Source organism: Lepisma saccharinum, chromosome 5 (assembly GCF_977018435.1).
Source record: "Lepisma saccharinum chromosome 5, izLepSacc3.1, whole genome shotgun sequence".
NCBI lineage: Eukaryota > Metazoa > Arthropoda > Insecta > Zygentoma > Lepismatidae > Lepisma > Lepisma saccharinum.
In genome coordinates, this window is record NC_139233.1 from 100,678,608 (window position 1) to 100,703,467 (window position 24,860).

Sequence of the window (24,860 nt, forward strand, 5' to 3'; positions counted from 1 at the left end):
GGTAAATGTAGCTGTAGCTGTAGCGAAGCTACATTTTGGAAGAGTAGCTGTAGCTGTAGTGAAGCTACTTTTAAAACGTAGCATTCTGATCACTGCTATTATCTCAATAAACTTGTTTTATTTTGAATAGTGTGCGTATACTGGAAAAGTCACAGAATTTGTTTGGCCAAAATGATTGAAAAACTTGAGGTCAGCAAAGATAATGTATATTCAATAAGCGTAAAAAGTATTACTGATTATCTGCACTGAATATTTAGTTTAAAATCCCATCAGTTATTGGTATCGTATGGTCAGAAATCAACGGTAACTGCTCCATACTATAGTAGTTACTTCGCATGTGCAACATAAAGGGAACTACAATGTTGGGAAAGAAAAAAGTTTCAAGCATGTGCTTACCTACAGTCCACACAATGAGCCAAAAATAATGTGAGTGGAAGATGAAATGTAAACATCTGAAAAGAAATAGAAATCCAATATCACTACAGTGTATCATTGGAACAATACTGATCAACCACCACATTAGTACCTCTGATTAGGGAGCAACAGGCTAGAGTCACACGTTCGTATCACTTGGAAGCATGTAGTTTGCATGTTTTCTGAGGGCACAGATATGGGCCTCGTTACTATAAGGGGTTTTAGACCAAAGTGACAAGCAACGCAGGCCTTTCTAGTTTGTAAAAAAAGCAAACACCAGACTGGGCGACACGATGCACACCATTGAGAAAATGGTTCACTCCAAGTGACAGGTGCAGCTTGGTGTCACTTTGCTACGAAAGGTTGCATTTATTTCTGAGGACTCAGTTTACCAAATGAAAAGTATCACTTGTGGCTTGTCACACTGATTTCAAAGCATCCTAAATCTTATTCCCTCTTATACCATAACCAAACTTTCACCTGGTTCTGTATTGCTGGGAACAGTCACATTAATTCAAAAGTGACTACTGAAATGGAGATGTCCTCCATCGTGACCAAAGCACATGTCCTGCTATCAATTGCTCGTTCAGTGTGTGTCAGTTAATGCTGAGAATCGTGTCTACTGAAATGAAAATCCATTGTTCTCTCCTGTATGAGATTCAATGTCACATCTGTCTGTTTTGTTTTGGTGAGTTCTGTAATGGAGATGAAACCTTGCAAGACAAACATCACTCGGGAAGACTACAAGAAGTGGATGGCAACCAGCTTTAAATGCTAATTGCGTTACATTCTCATCCAACATCCTTGGAGCTCAGTATCAGCATATCCTAGGGGATCACCCATTTGTTCAAACGAGTGGAGATAAAATCTGGTTTCTGATTTCGATCTGATGGGCACAGGAGACCCCATTAGACCACTTTTCCTTCATTGCTCATTAGACAAGGGACAAACACAGCACTGGATCACATCACAGGGTGACCACTCTATGTAAAGTATAAAGTAAAGTACTCTCTTGTGCATTGCGCTACACCATGAAGGCATACAGGGGAATGGAGTTAGGGCCCCACAATTTCTTGCTCACAGACAAAGGTGGGGGTGATGTGATCAGCACCATGCCCCTGGCTGCCTTTATCCCCCAGAGTTTCCTCCAGGTACAAAATGTATATGATGCTGGGTGGGCGCCGGAGCACAATGTTCATAGTGCAAGCATTCAAGATTGTGATGGTGCTCTAAATCTTTTCACTCAGGTTAAACAAAATACTCCAACTTTGCGTAAGTTTTTTTCCTGACTAAGGATACACAGAATTCCTGTAATTCAAGGAATTCCCTGTGAGTAGCCACCCTGCATCACTAATTGTGATGAAAAATTGATTTTGTGACAACACATGATTACATGGTCATCCCAATCATTGTCTCTCTGTGAACAATCAAGCAAACTGCAAGACAGAAATCTTCATCTGAAGAAGAGGCTTCTTAATGTGCACAAGCAGCACATGGCATGGTGCACTGCAAACTATTGAAAAAGGGTGGAATGATCAATGCAGATGTGTTCTTTGGTAACTCCAATGAGTTCACATTTCACTGTGTAAAGAAAAACAGCCTGCACTAGTGAATTGTCACAAGCCCATCAACTTACTTACCAGAACTTTTACCAACAGACTACAGTCATGATTGTTTCTTGGACAATCATACGGAAACAAATTTTAAAATGAACATGCTGTGGAAACTGAGCTCAGAAAAAAAAGTAGTAGTATTCATTTTATGGAAATGAGGCGTGGTAGTAAATAATTACAGAGAAACAGTACTCACGGTTTCCGCAAAGCTGTTTCTAGTTTGTTCTATTAATTTCGGTGGCCACTGCCACCATCCTTGTTTGAACTGCCACCATAATTAATAGAACAAATTAAAATCAGCTTCACGGACACCGAGAGTACTAAGTTTTATTGTAATTCAAGAAGTAGTTTTTCACAAAAGACATAAGTGATTTTGTGGAACATGCACAGACAATTGTGAATTGCTGATCTGTTGCTCCTTGAAATAAAATAGAATTTTTGCAAACCAGATATAAACTTTTAATTAGACATAAGCACCTGCCACCATCCGCTTGGGAATTCCAGCACCACCAAAATTAATAGAACCTCTACAAGTAAGTTTCGCAGACAAAAATTAATAACTCGCTTACATCTAATTATTATTATCAACATGAATAAAGTTTTGTTTTAATTTATAGTTTTAAAGCTACTTCTTCCAGTTTATAAAATTCAATAATATTACATGATGACAGCAAATACTGTCTTATGTCTTTGTGTTTGGAAATACACTTTGTTTTTTATTTATATTATATTATTATTTATAATAAAAATATGCAGCACATCATCAAATATTTCAAATACTAAGCATAAAAATGATACTTCGTATAACACCAATACAATGCATATTGTGGAGGAATCTTTTAATTTAATGATAATGTATTTTGTCATCTTGTCCAGTTTGACAGGTACACTGAACATAGATGAATAATTTTACCATCTTCAGTTTTTGCAACAAACTACAAAACAAAATGGAACAAACGAATCAATGAACTGGAAGGTGAAAATTTAGTACAACGTAAGTTCAACGACGTGCTAAAATTCATCTTACAATTCCTATGCTTCAATGCATAAAAGTTGAATTTCCAATACAAACAAGATCATTAGCCTTTCGTGCACGCAAAGGTGTTCCTACCTGAAAGAAGCCGTATGCATACGTGAAGGACCCAGGGAGGTAGGAGCCCCCGACGACTGTTCCCCAGGCGAAGATAATCCCCGTGTGGCCCTCAATTATTTCACCCACGGACCATGGACCTGGAAGAAAGAAGACAATTGTTCAAAGTTACATTATAGCAGAATTATATGGCCGCAACTCTCTATATAGTCAACATATTAATTAGTTTAAAAATATTTACAGTATTTGCCAGTGTAGAAGATGCTGAAAATGGGTCTGAAAAACAGGATGTGTCTTATTTGCCAATAGTCACTTCTTGCTTACCTTCAGTTCTGGAAATTTTCTCTGTTCTGAATTAGACGATTCTTTCTTGCTTTCTTATGGTGTGACAAAGATTATTAAAATTTATCCTTTCCTAGTTAGATTAGCTAAGTTATTTGTTGAAGTAGATCTACATGGTATTTTCTATTTGAAATACTGAAAATTAATTCTAAATTTAGTGATAAATCTTTTTCCTCAAACACGTGTACAAAAAATATGCATCCAATACACTGGCAAATACGGTAAATGAAGTAAGTGAAACTTGTTGTTAGCAAATAATGGAAAAATTACTTGGTAGTACAACAACAAATGTGCTAGTATATAATGCTAAATATAAACCCATTTCCACACTGGTGATAAATTTCTGTAAAATTGATCATATGCAAGCAAGGGTAAAGAAAGAAAATTGTTATTCTCATTCAAAGACTATTACAAACAATTGTATTTTATGGTATATGCAAAGATCAGATCTTGGCTTTCCATCTGTACATTGAATAATCTGTAAGTTGAATAAACATTCAAAGTTCAGAGAAAACAAACAAAAAAAAAGGAAGGTTATTTAAAAAAATCACCACATTTAACATATTTGTAAGATATAATTGAATAGTATTAATAAAGAATTACAGATAAGGCAATTTAACTGTTAGATGGTATTGATATGCAAATGCCATGGTGTATTGGCATATCAATAACCAGTTTCATTAGCAAAATTGATGATAATTTTTCTGAATGAATAAATTGAAGAGCTCGGGTGTAAAACATGGTAAGTGACATTTTGGCAATTTTTGAGTTACAAAGTAAAATGTGCCATCCTTCAATTTTCAAGTGAAATTGCCATGTCATACAATTTGCACTAAACTCAGTGAAGCCTTGTGAAATTGGTAAACACAATAAGAAAACAATTTATCTACAGTACAGCTTGTAATAACCTATTTTCTTAATTAATTAATTAATAGGTGATTCAGCACATATGCCTATCCTGCACCCTTTGCACTATATGAGGACAGAACCTCTTATCTAAAACCCTTACCTACAATTAAAAGGGGTGTAAAAGTCATTCGGGAAAAGTGAAAAGTACAAGATCTGCACTTGAGACACAAAACACATTTAAAAAATACCGGGTGTCCAAATCGAAATGCCATAATTTGAAATGTTTATATTAAACATAATACTACTACTTACAAAAAGTACCCGGAATTTGTGAATAAAACACAAAATACGTGGTTAATCATCAAAATTTATTTTGTCACCTTCAAAATAGGCCCCATCAGATGCAACACACATATGCCAACACTTGGTATCGCCCCGAGTTCCTTCTGTGAATTTCCTTTAATGGATTCAATTGATTCAAAATGCCTTCACCGAAGTGGTAAATTGAGTTGCAGAAAGAGAAAAAAAATCACAGAGCCATATCTGGAGAATATGGGGCTTCAACGAGGACATGTGGTTGAGTTTTTGGCCAAAAACTCGCGAACAAGAGTCGACTTTTACGACGACACATTATGGTGGTGCAAAATCCAAGAATTGTTTTTCCATAACTCAGGTCTTTTCCGGCGAACATTCTCACGCAGACGCCTCATAACGCCTCATTCTGAGTGCACAACACCACGATAATCAAAGAAAACAATGAGCATGACCTTAATTTTTGAGCCACTTTGGCATGGTATTTTGGGTTTTGGTTCATTTTCAAAGTGCCATTCCGAAGATTGTTGACCTGTTTGCATGTCATACACATACATCCATGTCTCACCACCAGTTATGATGCGTTTCATGAAGGTTGAGTCACTAGAGGCTCGCGAAATCGTGTCTTCAGCAACATCACTGTGATGTGCTTTTTGCCATAAATTCAGCTCCTTCAGAACAAGTAGTGCCGCAGCGCATTTCATGCCTAACACATCAGTTAAAATGTTGTGAACGGACATGTGTGATATGCCAAGCTCACGAGCCACCTCTCTCTCACACACACATGCCAGCTTTCAAGAACCATTGACCTGACTTTTCCGATGTTTTCGTCAGTCGTCGACGTGGAAGGTCGACCACAACGAGGCAAATGAGCAACAACTTCTCTGCCTTCTTTGAAAGCCTTTTGTAGCATTTTCAACGATTCAGCACACGACAGTCCATTGGCAACACAAAATTTCAAACAAATTCTTTGCTCGATATTTGTCTCCAATCTGCAAATCGCAGGACACTCGTCAACACAACTTACGTAAACAGCTACTGTGCACAAACTGATGGATAGATTACTCTACCCCTCTGTGTGGCCATTCAGTGCAGTGCTGCCATCCTATGGACAAAATGAATTCTCGATACCTCCAATGTGGGACTTTTACCAGCCAAATTCCGGGTGCTTTTTTTACTGAAGGTATACAGGCAAGAACAGTGTGGTAGGTGGTATATGGTAGATTAGCTGTGAAAATTTTAAGTAGGTAATGAATAGTAAGGATTCGTTTATTTTGTATCGTTGCAGGTGGTAAAAAGTGAAAATGACAACCAATGCTCAAAAAGCGCAAACTGCGTGGTGGTACGCAGAATTGGGATCTATTATTGCAGTTCAATGTCGGTTTTGTGCAGAGTATCACAGAGACCTTCCTGATGCCAAGAGAATCAAGGCATGGAAAGCAGCGTTTCTAGAGACAGGATTTGTGGTGGCTGAGCATGAACATCAGAGGAAAATGTTCATCGCATTGCGGATGCATTTGCACGAAGTCCCAAGAAATCCGTTCGTACGGCATCACTTGAGGTTGCTCTCCCAAAATCCACAGTCCACGATGTGCTTCACAAGCATCTTAAGCTTTACATGAGTTGAAACCCGACGACAAACCAAAATGAACAACATTTGCCGAAGACATTCTTGAGTGCATCTTGATCAACAACAACTTTTTAGCCAAGGTTCTCTTTTCGGATGAGGCAACATTTCACCTAACTGGTATGGTCAATAGACACGTGCAAAACTGGGGTAATGAACATCCACGAGAGGTTGTGGAGTATCGATGTGACAGCCCCAAGGTCAACGTGTAGTGTGGATTAATGGTGGATGAAGTCATTGATCATTTTTCTTTGCAGAGGAAACTATCACTGGTTTCACATATCTTGATATGTTAAACCTGGAGATAAATTGAGTATCGCCTCAACATTCTCCGTGCCACTTGTGGGGCACACACAGAAATTTACTGATTGCACAGACAAAACTTCATACCTATCTGTATTGATTGTTGTATAAATCTTTTGAATGCATTAAATATGTGCGGTACTACAGTCAGTTAAAATTACGGCATTTCAATTCGGACACCCTGTATAAGGAGACACTAAAATACTACCTCAGAAACGATGTAAAAGATGCGCTTCTCAAAAATCTAAAAACATTGGTTAAAACATTGTCATAATGTCCCAACAAGAACGGAAACGAGTTGGGACAACTTAAATAGCACAAAGCTTATTCTCCATTATCTCCTTTGACTCTCCCGGCCAGATGTCAAGAAGATATGAACCAAACATGTTGTTAAGGTTCACTAAGTAATAAGGACTACATCATGTGGCTTCCTCAGGAGATAGGACAAGTATAGTAAAGATGAAGACATTGGAAGTTAAGTTTAAAGAGATAAAAACAATAAAAGGTAAAAAACAAGGCAGTGCGCTATCACTCGTTCCTACTCCAACTCTGGCTGGCAAATGACTGTGGTCAGTAATTATCTAAATGTACACACTTCTCGTTGTCCTTCAAAGTCCTATACTCACAACATGTATCCCCCTACCCTATGTATACTAGCCGCACAATGTTCTTCAGCTTGCAAAAATCGAACAACAGAGTGAGAGTGGTGGTCGCCGATGTGCTTCTCACGAGAAGCACTGATGAAATGATATGGACAAAATGGCCGCAACGGTGGTGGGAATATGTGCCAGTAGCCAAATGGTTAGTTATTAAGCTTGTGCAAACACTGCGTTGCCGTGACAGCTCACTTGTCTTTTGTGTCTACAGGATGAGCTAATGAGTGCCATTTGAAGTCAGGGAGAGCTTTCTCTGAGAATGGCTTCCACATCAATATTATAAGCATCTGAATCCACTTTGTGATTATGATGTACATAGTAGTATCCGTGGTGGATCCACAAGTTACATTTGCAAGGGGCGAATTTCAGTCAAGTACCTCACCTCACCAATTGTAACCTACACTTGCACTGTTTTATGTAAACAATATATGATTCTGTGAACAGAAACCAAGCCGATTAACATACACTGGAAATACAAGTACTGTAGTTATTGTTTTGCATAAATAGTTCAGGGCTGGGATAGATGGTCATTATTGTGTGTCGTTCATATAATTCCTCCTCCGCCATGGTAAGCTGAACAATCAGATATAAAGTAAATAAACAAAGAAAATAAAACCTATTATTAGGGGTTCTTGCGTTCGACCCCCTTTGGATGCATCTTTCACAGTGGTTCAAATTCAAATTTAACCTGTAGGTCCAGTTCCGATTAGACTATCATGGACTATCATGGACTCAATCAAATTTCAAAAAATATTATCAAGCTTGTTAAACAAGTTCAACCAAAAAAAAAAAAAAAAAATGAGTCTTGAAAAATCTTAAGCATAATAATATATCTAAAAATCAGGCAGTTGGGAGGGGCGACCGTGGATCCGTGCCTGAGTAGTATACATTACAATTAATGACTCTGATGTGCTTTACCTAAAAAAAAGTTGATATTAAACATTTATTTCACAGAACCCTTACATAGAAAACAAACTTTTATGTCTATAAAAAGCGTAAATAATTAGCAGAAGGATGTACTCAATTACAAAGTTTTTATGGAAATATTTGACTGGCACAAGAATTCACGTAATCCTTAGTACATTTAACTACATTTATTACATATTTCAATCAAGGAGTGGATGGATATGTACATATATTTACATGTGAACATTATAATCGAAGTTATATGTTTATGGTCCTTACCTATAGTGAGATATAGAGCATACAGAGTCATAGGGAAGAATATCCGATCCACTGTTGAAAGAATCCACAGTTTTCGCAGCCACGCATGGAAGAAAGGAAATGTCTTCCTTGGTTTATGGAGCTGATTTCCTAGAAAACAGGACAATACATTTGAATAGGTTTTTTAGTCTGATGTTTAATGGTTTAGTGTTTTTGCAGCATGGAAACAAAGCTTAATTGTGTTACCTTTGCACTTTTGTTTCCGTATGCAACGTAATTATTTGGAAAAGAATAATGGGAACTTTCACTAAAGCAACAAACAACATTTGTAGTAACTTTATTACTTTTCTCTATCCAGAAACATTTGTGAACACAAACTGTTCCAATTTCACTTTCTACAGGGTTTTCGGAAGAGATACAGAAGGTTGATCCCTCTATATGTGTCCGATTTTAAACCTTCACCCCTGCTCACAGAATCGACCAATCTGAATGATTCAAACAGCAGGAGAAAGCCAAAGGCCTCTAGTATCGCGCCAAGTTCGTGTGTGTGTGGTGTGTGCATCATGGCTCCCAAAGTGAACCGATTTTGGGAATGCTACATCGTAGCACTTTTCCACCCCAAGTTTTCTGTGACACAGATTCAAAAACAGTGCTGGGAAAATGGATGTGCATTGGGGTTAACGACCATCAAGAACATAATTAATCGAGATAAACACCACGACGTTCCAGCACTTCGTTCACCCGCAAAGGGGAGTAGAAAGCGACCGTGTACTGTGGTGACTCCACCTGTAGCTCGGAAGTTGTGTCGAATGGCCCTACAGGAAAACCCTCCTATGCAACATGTGATGGCAAGACGAGTGCACTTGGCACAGTCAACTGTGAACCGCAACCTACGTGACAAATTAAAGCTCCGGATGGTGTTTAAAAATCGTGGGCATTTCCTCACTGCGGCCCATCAGAGGGAGAGAAAGACTCACTGCAGGCGTCTCTATGAACGCCATCTATCCGGGGAAAAGTGGAAGTTTGTTGCCACACTCGATGAAGCATGGATTTATCTATCCGATTGTGGCAAAATTCGAGCCGTAACGTACACCCCACGAGACGCAAAAACCCGTCCTGACTTCATCCGTCGATGCAAAACAAGTTTCGCGAAGGGATTTCTGGTTGTCGCGGGATACTGCTATGACAGCAAGTTAACGATTCGGCTGGTGCCTAAAAACTGCAAAATCAACTCCTCATTTTATCAGCAACACATCCTCACACCAATTTATACACACAATCTGCTCCGTTTGTATGGAAATGCAATAAATCAAGTCAGTGTGCATATGGATAAGGCCTCATCAGATACATATCGTTGTACACAGAGATTTCTGCAACAAATGGCGGCAGACACCGGCATCCAAGCTATTCCGTTCCAGGACATACCAGTGAAGTCACCTGATGCCAGTCCAATGTATTTTTGCGGGTTTGGCCTATAGAAAAGAGCACTTGCATCTCGTCGTGTCACCACTGTTCATGGCCTCTGGAAAGCCTGCCAGGAGGAGTGGCTCAAGATTACTGTTCCTGTACTTCAACGGAGCCTCCTACAATGGAAGTTACGGTGCAGGGCTATTGCAAGGACCCATGGTGCTTACATCGAGGGCAACCGCTGGTGGTCCCGTGGTTTTTCCTAAAGTAGGTGAGACATCAAAATTGGACACATATAGACGGATCAACCTTCTGTATATTGAATACAAAAGCATGTCAGTAATGAAATTTTCAAAAAATAATAACCTTAACATATAGTAACATGTTTTTCTGCTTAAAGTTCATGAGAAGAGAACAATACAGCAAGCCATTAAGTTTTAACTCTTGCTGTGAAAAATGCAGTTACTTACTTCAAACCATTGTTAATAGCAGAAAAAGTTAAATTAGATTGCACATGTATATGTAGCAAGTTGTTCTGCTAAGAATAGCATACATTGTCATGTAACTGAGTGGTTCGTTATCTCAAACCATTACAGGGAGATTCACTCTTCTCACTCTGGTAACTGTTAATTGTACATTTAGTGTTGCAGGGGGAGCATCAGCTGAATCATGGTAATACGAGGAACATGTCAAAAAAGGGCCGATAATTTTTTTACTTGGGACTGGCAACACTGACAAAGCTGCGCGTGCACGGAAGCATGCTTTAGTATTCTGTGACTGCAACAGAGGTATATTTCTCAGTGTGCGTACGTGCGAGTAGCAGGAAATTGAAATGGCTGCTGTAATAGAAAATACCACCAAATGCAAGGTAAGGGCAGTGATTAGATTTCTCAACACAAAAGGACCGAGTGCAGCTGACATTCATCGGGAATTGTGTGCCATTCACGGACAAACAGTAATGAGTGAAGGAAAGGTAAGACAATGGTGCGTGCTTTTCGGGAAGGACGTTCAAATGTTCATGATGACGAGCGGATCAGCAGGCCTAGTGTTCAGATGGACGACCTTGTGCAACGTGTTGATGAGAAAGTGCGATCCAATCGCCATTTCACCATTACTGATCTAGGCAAGGAGTTTCCTGAAGTGTCTGATAAAACATTCCACCAAATTGTAATGGACAATCTGGGTTATCTCAAACTGTGTGCGAGGTGGGTGCCAAAAATGATGACAAACACAAAGATGAAAGAATGAAATCAGCACGTGATTTTTTGGAAGATGACTTGTTCTGTCACATAGTGACTGGAGACAAAACTTTGATATCGTACGTCACTGGTGAGTTGAAGCAGCAATCCATGCAATGGTGTCACTCCGGTTCACCGAAACCGAAGAAATTCAAGCAAACACCATCACATCGCAAAATCATGGCAACCGTGTTTTGGGACCAAAAGGGTGTAATCCTCGTGGAATTTCTGTAACCAGGAGGAACCATCACAGCAGATGTGTATTGCCAAACACTCTCTAATCTGCGACGTGCCACCCAAAACCGGCGAAGAGAAATGTTACGGCCTGGAATTCTGCTTATTCATGACAATGACCACCCACACACAGCTGACCGTACTGTTGCAACAATTCAAAAATTCCGATGGGAACATTTTAATCAACCACCATACAGTCCCAATCTTGCCCCAAGTGATTACTTTCTGTTCCTTCACCTCAAAAAGTGGTTTGCTTCCCAACATTTCGATGATAGTGAAGTTCTTAAGACATCAGTTCTCGACTGGCTGAGATCCCAGGTGACAGATTTCTACGCAGAGGGTCTACGTAAACTTGTTCCACGGTACCAAAAATGCTTGGAGCGTCGTGGTGACTATGTAGAAAAATAGCCAGGGTATGCACTTGTATAGCATCAAAATGAAAATTTTCTCGCTTGATTTTATTCTCTGTAATAACCAATCAGCCCTTTTTTTGACATGCCCCTTGTATTTAGTCTAAGATTAATAACGGCAGATCCCAACGAAAGTAGGCGCAAGTTTACCTATAAGTATCATATTACGGTGAAGTGAAATTCCAGCTTCCTCCGAATAAAGAAAATCCTGCGTTCTGTAGGGACATGAGGTGCATGGTGTTTGGTTGGGTTCTTTCTTGTATATGTGTTTTACCCCATTTTTTCACTTGTGTATATTTTTTCCAAGTAAACAGCACAAAATCTGTGAAAGCATTAATCACAATGGTTCAAGAATTTACAGATAAACTTGAAAAACCATATTTAAAAGAACCTAAAAAATTATGTCATAATGTTAAGTCTCCTGAGTTTTGAAATGAAACAGATAATGTAATTTTTCTCAAAATGAACTTTGGTTGGGATCTGCCGTTATTATTCTGAGCACCTAAATTTAAATCCGTTTTTGTCTTCAAGCATTATGAGCACCCATTTTCCAAAATACAGAATGTCCCCAAAATAGTGTTTACACTCTTTGAACATCAATAACAGGAACACTAATAACAGTAAGTACAAACTTTTTTTGGTGCCACATATCTTAAAAGTTTAGATGTTCAAAATGACCATCATTGGCAGTAATACATTATGTGCAATCTGAACAGATTGATAAACAGCAGATACGGTTTCTGCAGGAAGCAAGGCATAGGTTGTCTCAATTGTATGTCCCACGTCACTCAGTGTTTCGGGCTGTGTGGCATACATGGCTTTCATCACAGTTCCCCACAGATAGTAATTTAACTGTGTTAATTCAGGAGATCTGGATGGATATTCAACTCTTTTTACGTTTCTTGAAAGAAAAATTTCTCACCTATGCCATTTTGTGTACACTAATGACTAACGCTTGGGAGGCTGTGATGGGACTAAAAACAAAAGAAGGCCAAACATATGCTGAACACAGATATTACAGTTTCATATGCAAAAAGTCCAGTCAAGTCATCTTTAATAGTTTCTTTGTTATTAAAGTTCAAAGAGTGTAAACATTATTTTGGGACACTCTGTATGATTTGTTCAATCTATCATGATCCACTGGGTGGATTTCTTGTGTAAAGCTATTTCTACTTGAAAAAAAGGAAGAATATTGCATACAATTATTATAATGAACCTTTGATCATTAGATTATATTCTCATGCAATCTAGTTAGGGTTTGAGCTAGGTATATATTCCAAAAGAACTAACTGATTTCGTTGTATTATGTTATTCAGACATTTAATTTTATCTTACTAATTTTCAAGGACCTTTGCACTCATAAGCACAATAAATGCAATGCTTTCATAGCATTTACTGCATCACATCACAAATAAAATGTTTTGTTAATCGTAGTTACTTATTATTCTTTCCTCTGCATAAAATATATAAATTATGTACATCATAATAATTTCCACTAACTTGCTATTCACATTACATACAAATATGATATCTGCTACAAAGTAATTGGTGGTAAGGTTGTGTGAATAAGTACTGTATCATGATCAAAAGACCAACAACCTGGGACCAATACCATCTTAACACCAATGGACCATTCCACGTGAAATCAACCAACGAAGAGGCACTTTTCAACCTCACATATTTTGATTCATTTGAAATTTGGAATACTGGAAGGGTCACACGAGGTAGGAAAATATGAAGTTGTAGATCCATAACTTTTGTTATTCCGAAATTACAGTGTTGCAAACTATGTGATCTTGACCATTTTTTTCCAACAAAATTATGTCATACATACACTATTACTCAATAACTACAAAATTTGAAAATGCGGCGACAATGGGATCTGGCGCTACTTTAGATTTTGGGTAGGTTAGGATAGGGTAGAGTAAGTTAGGTAATGCATGATAACATATTTTGATAGATAAATTCCTGATATTCAAAAGTGAAAGTCTAACAGAAATGAGATACAATATTGTTTGAATTAACATTCATGAATCTAATGTTTAAATTCACAGTTATTATAAATACAGGGTGATTCACAGGTCCGGTCCCATAGGTAACTCTGTTATTAGTGCACATACCGAAAAATGGAAAGAGGGGAAAGTTGTTGGAAATAGGCGAGTTTCAATGTAAAATACTTCAATTTTCAAAGTATTGTGCACCGTTTAGGCTGCACACTGGTACGAGTCTCATTGGTAGCCGAAAATGCCACATGATAGGCACTGAATACTGCATGGCATAGCAATACCATACATAACAGGGTAAATTAAGAATTGATGACGATAATTACAGGTAAAATAAACAAATGTTCATACTAAAGTATAAAAATGTGAATGTGTGACACATGCAGTGGCACAGTGTCAAGTACTTATGTATTGCAGTCTGATTCTCATTTGTGACTTTTTAGACTTTTCTAGAGGTCTTGGGGAAAGGGGGGTGTGCATGTTTATTTTGCCTACAATTATCATCATCAATTCTTAATTTACCCTGTAATGTATGGTATTGCTATGCAATGCAGTATTCAGGGCCAAGAATGAGGCTCATACCAGTGTACAGCCTAAACGATGCACGATGCATTGAAAATTCAAGCATTTTACATTGAAACTCACCTATTTCCAAGAACATTCCCCTCTTTCCATTTTTCGGTATGTGCACTAATAACAGAGTTACCTATGGGACCGGACTTGTGAATCACTCTGTATTTATAATAACTGTGAATTTAAACATTAGATTCATGAATGTTAATTCAAACAATATTGTATCTCATTTCTGTTAGACTTTCACTTTTGAATATCAGGAATTTATCTATCAAAATATGTTATCATGCATTACCTAACTTACTCTACCCTATCCTAACCTACCCAAAATCTAAAGTAGCACCAGATCCCATTGTCGCCGCATTTTCAAATTTTGTAGTTATTGAGTAATAGTGTACGTATGACATAACTTTTTTAAAAAATTTAAAAGACCCGTTTTTGAGAAAATGGCTACTAAAGTTTTCTTTACACACCTTTAATTGTTTTTTTACCCTGACATAGGCATGCAATATATTGTGTGAAAGAGCCCTTCAAGACTTTTCCAACGCCGTCGGAATCACTTTCGTAGGTGCCCTGATTGCCGAAATATTGCAATTTAAAGTTAACAAGATGTTGGAAAAAAATGGTCAAAATCACATAGTTTGCAACACTATAATTTCGGAAATACAAACGATATGGATCTACAACTTTGCATGTTCTCCTACCTCAGGTGGCGCCTCCAGAATGCCAAATTTCAAATGAATCAAAAAATGAAAGAATTTGGGACCTTGTTGATTTCACATGGAATGACCCCAATAGCACTTGGTTCTTAAGAAAAGTGGACATATGTTGCTCATAATGCAATATTTACAGTGAATTGTTACATACTCATCATACATTTACAAAAGAATCTTATCTACAAGAAACAGTACATGAAATAAAATTAGAAAGAAACCAGTACTTTTTTTTTTTATTAATATTATTAAAGCAAACATTACCACTTTCTTGTTTTATCATTTACTGAAAAATTATGAGAAAATTGTGGTTCAACCATGCATAGAACCTGGACCTTTGCCATTTGGAGCAATTGTATTCTACAGAGATGAAACCTTAAGATTCTTCAAAACCTGGAATGGACATAAAGACATAATCAGAGATCTAAGTTGTGGAAACTGTGAGAAGGCAACAGTTGTTTGAGAGCTCAGTGGTAGAGCACTGGGACAGAATGCCAAAGGTCCACATTCGATACTTTGTTGAGCCACAATTTTCAGCAAGTTATAAATTATAACACACAGACTCACAACTAAATAATAAATAAATAAATAAATACATGTACTAATAATTTTACGTCCCACCTTTATTTCTATTGATACTTACTTCTCGTCAGTTTATGTAAATATCTGAGGACTGCAAGTGGCACAATGCAGATGATAAGCATTATTCCAAACATAAACTGGAACTGCAACAAAAAAATTCATGTTGTTAATGAATTATTCTGATATGACATATGCATAACAATACTTTGGGGAAAAATTGGGAGAGACACACTATTAAATATTGTTGTACTTGAGCGAATATGGATCTTCACATATTTGTAAATTAACCTAACATTAGTGTGATAATGTTGTGGATAAGATTGCATATCACTACGACCAAGATGTAATGCATTTGTCATATTATGACAACTCTTATAAAAGTAAATAATGCATGGAAAGAAAAAGAAACAATGCATGGCTGTGTTCAGCTCATGACTTTGACACTCTTTCCGTGAGTTCTGCAGCGTGTTTGGGGGAATTACAGTTTTTACATTTGTCCTTTGAATGCAGTATTGCAGTCATGTCAAAATGTTTGATGATTTCAGCACAGATGGAAAAGTGTTGTTCTGCAGTGAATGTGCGGTGTCATGTGAAAAAAAATTCAAGTATGGCAAAATAGACAGTGGGAAAACATGTGAAAAACAAAAATCTTAGAACATGAAATAAGTAACAGACAATGCTGAATTTGTAGTCACAACCAAGTCCCGGATGGTCTGAATTCAGTGCAGACGTATGTAAAGCTTTTGTGTCGGCAAATATTCAACTGCACTAGCTCAAAAACGAAGATCTTGTTGCCTTTCTAAAGAAGTATACCCATCATCACATACCAGATAAGTCAACCATTAGGAAAAACTACGTTCCGGAACTATATCAGGATATTTTAAGTCAACTGGGGCTAGAGGTGGGTGTGGTTATTTGGACATACTCATTAATTTATGTATCCACCCACCACAGCCTCACTCACAATAAACTGTATGAGCGAGATAATTGCATCACCAGGACGTCATAATTTTCGAGATACTTCAGATTATCTTTACATGTGCAAACTGGAATTCCGATAGATGTCTATCAAATCGAATATCCAAATTGCGCATGCATACTTGTTAGCTTTCTTTCCTTCCGGCAAAAACTGAGTCCCAGATCAACAGTAGAAGTTCTCTCTCTTGTCGTGGGAAGTGTGCATGCGAGCATCTACCAGCATACCTCCCCTCCAACACTCGACACAGCCAGCACGAAAACAAGTGTTATTGCTATGCATGCGATAAGGTTAGACAGGTTTTCTTTATTTCTGTACTTGGTTAGGTTAGGCAGGTCAGGTTTGGTGCTTTTAGCATTTATCTCCAGGTTGCTACAGTACAGCTGTCACTAGCCGCTTGTGGTTGAACACACTGTGATTCAGAATATAGAATGATGAACATTTGTGTCAAGCATTCTCTTCACTGCAAAATCACATTTTCTCCATTATGTTAATTGGAGTAGGTGAATAATAATTTGAAAAGTTCGAAAGAACAATTCCCTACTACTTTGAAAGATTGCAAGCTACATTGTGTAATGTCACAGATTTATTTTACCTTGAATGAGAGTACAGGACGTGTATTGCCTATTTCTAGGACAGTTGCTTCATTTTAATTTTATCTCTTACGTTTTCTGACATTTTTCAGTTTAAAAAACAACATAAAATTGGAAAGTTGTTATAAGCAGACATAAACATAAATACAACAAACCACGACTTTCTCCAGTTTCTATGTGATCCACTGGAAAACGGCGTGGACGACAACACCGAATATTGTGGTGAATAACTTTACCTTATACCAATTGAAATATGTAAAAGGAGGTTACATTATTTTAAAAACCCATGCGATATTTTGTGTTTATGGTTACAGTGCATTGAAGGTGGAAGTCCAATATGCAATTTAAAAAAATCAAGTTAGTATAATTAACTATAAGCATATATTTTTGGCTAGACTGGTAAAATTAACAAAATTTGAATAATGTGTGATGATCACGATTGACAAAACTTTAAAAAGTACATTGATACAATATTTCTCATTTAACTTACATGTAATTTATGATTTGCAGTACGAATTTACAATATGAAATACAAAATGAGAAAATTATTTTTGCTGTAGAAAGAAATCAAACTAGTGTATGTTTTGCGATGGTATGCAAATAATGTGTTCAAATCGGTTTGGGATAACCTTTCAACACACCAGCTGGCATATGCAATTTCGCCATCTTCTTTCCGACACAACGCAAGGCGCTGTTAAGCATTTTAATGAAGCAAAAGAGTGCCTTTAGATTTAACGACGACATTAGAGGTCTGTTAGCCTTAAGAAAGGTTGGAGAAATGCTAATGTAGCGTTAACTTGATTTAATGCTTCTTTAAAATTTAACACGTGTTGAGCGAACCGGGCATATGACTCCGTACTCTAAGACAATCGTATTATATCTGCCCTCGAGATCTTTTCACGCGATCTATTTAAACGAGATTCGAATTTCCCTATGTTAGCCAGCTGTGCATGTTCTATCCTGCACCCAACTGTTCTCAGAGTTAATGCCAACTTTTATTTTATTTCCTACTATTTCCTGTTAAACTCCCATGCCTGCTGATTCCTCATCTTTGAAGGTTTTGTACACAGATGAAATAATCCACTGCACCATATCAAACCTGATTATGGTTTAGGAATGATAAAAAAAATACCATGCAGAACTTTGCAGAAGAAAAAAATTCAAAAGTAAGACTTAGAGTAATTCAACAAGAAAAGAAAAGCATCCATAATAAAATACATTACATGACATTACATATATGGTGAAACAAGTACCTACACTTTAAAATTTGTGAACTTAGTTGCACGTATGTTTCATTTCACTTGTGTCTTCATAAATAGTTATGTTAATTTAAATGTGACTTTTCCCTTTTTCATCACAACTTATCTTACAATATGTCAATGCTGTTGAAAATATTAAAAACATGAGAGATTCTCTCCAACTTACCACCATGCTCACATTGGACATCAAAGCTATTCGAGGTAGAAGTCTGAAGCTCAGCCGAGTTCCATCTAAAGAAAATGGATCAGATATCCTCTTAGTTCTGCCCAGCTCATCCTTGACAAAGACCTGGAAAACATATAAAATGAGGGAATATGAAAATGTTATTAGCAGGGAATGGATTTATATGTAGTAAATATGTGCTAAATATGTTATATTTAGTTATTTTCACCAAAATATGGAGTTAAATATGGACTTAAAATTGTCAAAATGTACTTTTTTAATAAAGTACCCTTCCATTGACATTACTTGTAAAACAACACAAAACAGTTTCCAACACAATAGAAAAGAAAATTGTTGGAAGTGTTCGGATGTGAATTTCCTTTTCTTGTCTCTTAAGATGGATTTACAAGGTGCATTCAATAAATAACCGGAAAAATTGTATAAAAATCTGAAATAGACCGTGATTGTTATATGTTTGTTACTTTTGTGAAGGCATCTGAAAGTTATTCGTAGCTGGGGCTGGCACGCCTGCCTCGCGCACAGGATGCTGGCAAACAGCTACATAACATGGCGGCACCTTTACAGGAGTGCTCCAGGTTGGAGTAGCAAAGTGTCCATGGACGTCCGCAGGATTTTTTCCAGGGAGGGGCAAGCAAGGTAATTTTCTTTCCAAGGGGGGGGGGGCAAAGCAGGCATATTTTTCCCCATAATAGTGATGCCCCTCAAAAAACACTATTTCAGTCTGAAATTATCACGTTTCTTCAATGAATTTATAATAGTTAACATAAATTACTGTGACTGAAATGAAATTGCATGCAACATAACATTCATTTTCCAGGGGAGGGGGACATGGCCCCCCCCTTGCTCCCCTCTTTCCAGACTTCCATGGAAGTGTCGTGAGATTTTTGTTGAACGAAGGCATGAAATCGATATAAATTCATCGCCGCATGACACTTCCGTACGGTGACAACTGTATGAGTCAATCACAAGTGTATGAGTGGGCTGAAAAGTTCAAACAGGGCATAACCAGTGTTGAAGAGTCTCCCCATCCAGGTCGCTATGTCACTGCAGTCACGGAACGCAACATTGCTCAAGTGGAGGACTTGATACGGGAGAACCGGCATATCATTGTCAGTGAAATTGCTTCCCAGATGGAAATAAGTGTAGGATCAGCTCACCATATCAGTTATGACATATTGATGACTGATGCACGAAAAACTGAAACCAGCCATTCTGCAGAGACGACATGGTCTGGTGTTCACTGGTGTGCTTTTGATCCATGACAATGCGAGACCACACCCTGCCAGTGTCACATTGTCTACCATGGAGGACCTAAAGTTTGGGTGCTTACCCCAACCTCCATATTCACCTGATCTCGCACCTTCTGATTTCCACACCTTTGGCCCACTGAAAGATGCACTAAGTGGATCGAGGTTCCAGAATGACGACGAAGTCCAGTCAGCAGTGCATGAGTGGTTACGAACACATTCAAAAGATTTTTTTTTCCTGTAGAATCAGTGCCCTTATCAAGCGCTGGCGTAGGTGCATTGACCTACGGGGTGGGGGGATTATGTTGAAACATAGTACTTTAGATCTTCTGGTGCTTGTAATAAACATTTGTTACAACATATTTCCAGTTATATATTGAATGAGCCTTGTATACCGACTAAAACTGCATTCAATATTGTAAGCAGTAATGGGAGCGTATTTCAAATTCGCAATGTCTGTTGGAGGTAATATTGCCAAAATAACATGTGTAACAACCAGGAGTCGATGCTTGAGCCCTCATTCTCTATTGTTGACAACAATTGTAAATAAACAGGAATTTCAAGTGTTTTACAATAGTAAAAAATATACATATATTGTTCGGATGACAGAAAAATTGTAATTAACGCAATTGGAGGGTATAAAAAAAGGTCGTAAACTTTTGTATGTTTAACGTCGCTTCAGAGTTTGTCAGTTACTCGTAAGAAATTCACCCAACTCTTTCGGTTGCATGGGGACATGTAGTTATTACGCGAATATGGAGTATATCGCATATGTTGAGAAATGTTCTGAAATATGGAAATATGTAACAGTAACAAAAATATGTAAAATATGAGCCAAAACCTAATGTACAAATATGGAGAATAAAAAATAAATTTTTCAAGTCTACACACCTTGATGCGCAAAGATAATACAAAATATAACTCATTTTTCAGCTTCATACATGAATATGTATTTACATATAAATTCCCTGGTTATTAGTACCAATAAAATAATAAACATTTCATGAAGAATCTGAATGATTCTTTTCCCTTCTTAATTAATAGATATGGCCAAAATTGATTTGTGCCTTAGGAAAAGAAGCATCTGCTTATTACAATATTTGAAACTTTAAACATTGGAAAACATCAATTATGCCTTTGTATCCACAGCAAGTTGCACTTGCTGTATAATAAATCAGAACGTGGCAAATTTTATATCTTGCAGTCCACAAAATTACATGATTGTACGATTTTTCTATTAAGGATGGGTCGATATGAAATTTTGGCCAATATCAATAACCAATATTTTACTGATCCAATACAAAATTAGAAACAGTTCTCGACGGATCTGAATGGTTCATTGACTTCCTTTATAAATGTATATTATCATCATCACATGATTGCAATGCAAAAGAAGCTGCACACTTAGACATTCACTTTTTAAAAAAGTAGGGCATGGAGATTATGTGTTTTGGATATAGCATTATTGTTTATTGATTTGCTTTATTTTACTTCGCTTTTTGTGCAACTTTTGGCTAATTTGCAAAGATGGGGATGACTGATGATGTGATGAAATTGATGAATGGACACTCACAAACATCCATGCCTAGGATGGGATTCGAACCTAGAACCCCTGGCATCGTAGCACGTGTGCTAACCACTCCACCAAGGGGGTCAGCTTTGGATATAACAACATGCAGAATAGTGCACTAAATTATAAGATATATCAGATTGGTAATTTTACCAAAAAACCTATACCAATATGCCTATATTGGCCGATACCAATGGAGTTCCAATTAATCTGTCCCATCCCTAATTTTTATTGATTCCAAGGTATCAAAGGTTTCATCTGTTTGGCTCTCATAGACTGACAACTGTCGATAGTACAGAGCTAGGTTTTTCAGTCTACTACACTATGTATTTGTGTCCAGAATAGTTTTCAAAAAATGATAGGTATAGATTGGGTTTGACTAGAACATATAAATGGATGAGCCTGTGGTATAACATAAAGGTGATAACACTGATAACACAAGTGAATTTATATATACAGTGTAACCTCAAGTTTACGTTTTTTTAGGGGACCAAGCTGAAAAAACTTAAAATGCAGGAAAATGTAAAATTGAGTAAAATTGTATAATATTTTGTATTGTTGGGACCCTCAAGATAGAATGTATAATCCGGGAAGATGTAAAATCAAGGATCGTAAAATAGGGGTTTCACTGTATCTACATTATATTACGAGGGGTGTGCCATAAGTAGTGAGCCTGATAGAGTTCCTATAGTTCAATCTGAAAATAATTTTGGGATTTGAAATAGCAATTCTTTGTAAGAGTATAAGAAAAGTAGTGTCCAGTTCTAACAATCCTATTTGTCTTTGCATGAGCTAGAAGTGTGCTAAGTGCGTAACATCAGAAAAATGAAGAGAGAAGAGATACGAGCAGTGATCAAGTCTCTGTTAAAAAGAGGTTGAGTCCCAAGGAAATCCATGAGGATATGGTGACAACATTAGGAGAGGATGCTCCATCCTCTGCCACAGTGAAGAGATGGGTAGTCGAATTTAAGTGGGGGAGAGTGAGTGTGGAAGATGGTCCTTGCCCAGGCAGGCCAGTAGAGATGTTGACACAATAAAATGTAGAGAAAGTGCACAAGATTATTGTTGCAGACACGTGTGACTGTGAGATATATTGCAGAGGAACTGAAGATATCCAAATCAACAGCGGAGAGTATTGTGCATGACCAGTTGGGTATGAAAAAAGTTTCTGCGCATCGGGTTCCAAAATTTCTAACAAGTGAACAAAAGTTGACAAAACGCATGATCTCAGAACGAAATATTGAGCTGTTCCAGGCCGATCCAGAAGGATTTGTTGAACGACTTGTGACTGTTGACGAAACTGGGGCTCATCACTATGTACCCGAGCCAAAACAGGCATCAAAACAGTGAAAACACCCTGGCTTCCCCCCCCCCCCCCCAAAGAAGGCAAAGTCCAGTCCGTCTGCTGGGAAAGTGATGACGACAGTCTTCTGGGACTCTAAGGGTGTCTTGTTGGTTGATCATCTCCGAAAGAGAAACATCATGACCAGAGACCATTATGCTTCCCTGGTGAGGCAATTACGGGGTGTTTTGAAGACTAAGCGATGGGGAAAGCTCTCTAAAGGGGTGATTCTGCATCAGGGCAATGCACATGTTTACACATCACTTTTTGCAATAGCAACCATCCTGATTGTGGGTTCGAATTGTTGGAACATCCCCCTTATTCACCTGATCTTGCTCCATCAGACTTTCATCTCTTCCCTAACCTGAAAAAGCTTTAGGGGGTGTGCATTATCAGTGTGATGATGACATCATCAGTGCTGTGGATGACTATTTTGCAAGCCTTGAGGAAAGCTTTTATGAGACCAGGATAGAAGCACTGAAGAAGCATTGGCAAAAGTGTGTGGACCTGCAGGGAGACTACGTAGAAAAATAGGTTGCTGTTGAGGTCCCATCCTGTTTCCTTCTAGTATAAACTCGCTATTTATGGGACACACCTCATATATTGTTACCCTTTGTTCATTATCATAATTATAGGTGCACTACTATATTTCATCATCACATATTTCAAAATCTGAAGATGTTAGTCAAAATATAACAGCGAATTTTGGTTCAAGTCTAGAAGGATCTTAGTACGAGCGTAATTTGGAAAGTAACCGCCGTTGTGGCATGGCGCTAGTAGTAGTGGGCAGAGCGCAACCATTGTTACATCACTCAATCTATGTTTAGTAAGTTTCTAGCTGTGCAAGTGAGAGCATCCTAGTGCCGCGAGTGTGCTGGTTATAATGTCACAAAATGTGTGCTGCCATCGAAAATCCCACCAAATGTGAGGTACATGGAGTGATAAGATTTCTTTGGGCAAAAAATCTGTCAGCAGCGGACATCTTTGGGCAAAAAATCTGTCAGCAGCGGACATTCATCTCAAATTGTGTGCTGTATACGGCCAAAACATTATGGGTGAAGGTGTTGTGCATCAGTGCATCAGATTTTTCAAAGCAGGAAGAACAAACATTCATGATGAACCTAGAAGTGGTAGGCCTTCTGTAGTGAGTGATGATCTCATCAAGAAATTGACGACAAAGTTCGTGAAAACCGTCGATTCACAATCTCGGAACTTTCTGAAAAATTTCGAACATTTCTCAGACTGTGTTGTACGAGGTTGTCACCGGAACATTAGGCTACCGAAGTTCTGTGCTCGGTGGGTCCCAAAAAATCTCACGAAATTCACAAAAAAAGTCGAATGGTCTTTGCCTTAGACTTTCTTTCCCGGTACAACATGGAAGGGGAGGAGTTTTTGAACAGAATAATGACTGGTGACAAGATTTGGGTGGCGTATGTGAACGCTGAGACAAAACAACAGTTATGGCATGGGGTCATACCGGTTCTCCAAACAAGCCGAGGAAAGCCTGGCAAACTTTGTCAGTGAGGAACATTATGGCCACTGTGTTTTGGGATGCTAAGGGAATCTTGCTTGTTGAATTCATGGAACGTGGTACGACAATCACTTCTGAAGTTTACTGTAACACTTTGCAGAAACTGAGAAGAGCCATCCAGAACAAACGTCGTGGTCTGCTGACATCTGGGGTTGTGTTCATGCATGACAACGCTCACCCTTACACTGCTCGGCGAACACAAGACCTTCTGATTTTTATCTGTTTACTCACATGAAGAAGTGGTTTGGGACACAGCACTTCGCTGACGAAGAGGATCTTCAAAATGCTGTGACAGGTTGGTTGAATTCCCAGACGGCAGAGTTTTATGCAGAAGGGATTTGTAAGTTGGTGAAACACTATGGCAAGTGCTTGAATTTACATGGTGACTATGTTGAAAAATAGAGGATAGCTGTACCTTTCAGACGTAAAGTAAAAATTTGTTGTATCTATTAGGGTTTCTTATTTACAGCCAAACGGCGGTTACTTTCCCGAATGACCCTCGTATTAGAGGGTGCCATTATACTAATTTCCACCACTGTATGTATACACGCACATACAGGGTTATTCAAAATGAACTACTTGGTTTTATGATTTTATTGTGGGGAACGTACGGAACATGAAGTGATTA

At 38.0% G+C, this 24,860-nt stretch overlaps 1 protein-coding gene across 1 annotated transcript in view; it reads right to left on the bottom strand.

Annotated features, from left to right (window-relative positions):
• LOC145987948 (transmembrane protein 62-like) overlaps positions 1–24,860 on the bottom strand; it is a 76,145-nt gene that overhangs the window by 17,751 nt on the left and 33,534 nt on the right. The window contains exons 7-11 of the mRNA XM_083122788.1: positions 18,525–18,647; positions 15,592–15,673; positions 8,392–8,520; positions 3,139–3,257; positions 397–452 (exon numbers count right to left, since the gene is read on the bottom strand). Coding sequence (XP_082978914.1) covers positions 397–452; positions 3,139–3,257; positions 8,392–8,520; positions 15,592–15,673; positions 18,525–18,647 — 509 coding nt within the window. The remainder of the gene's footprint in view (positions 1–396; positions 453–3,138; positions 3,258–8,391; positions 8,521–15,591; positions 15,674–18,524; positions 18,648–24,860) is intronic.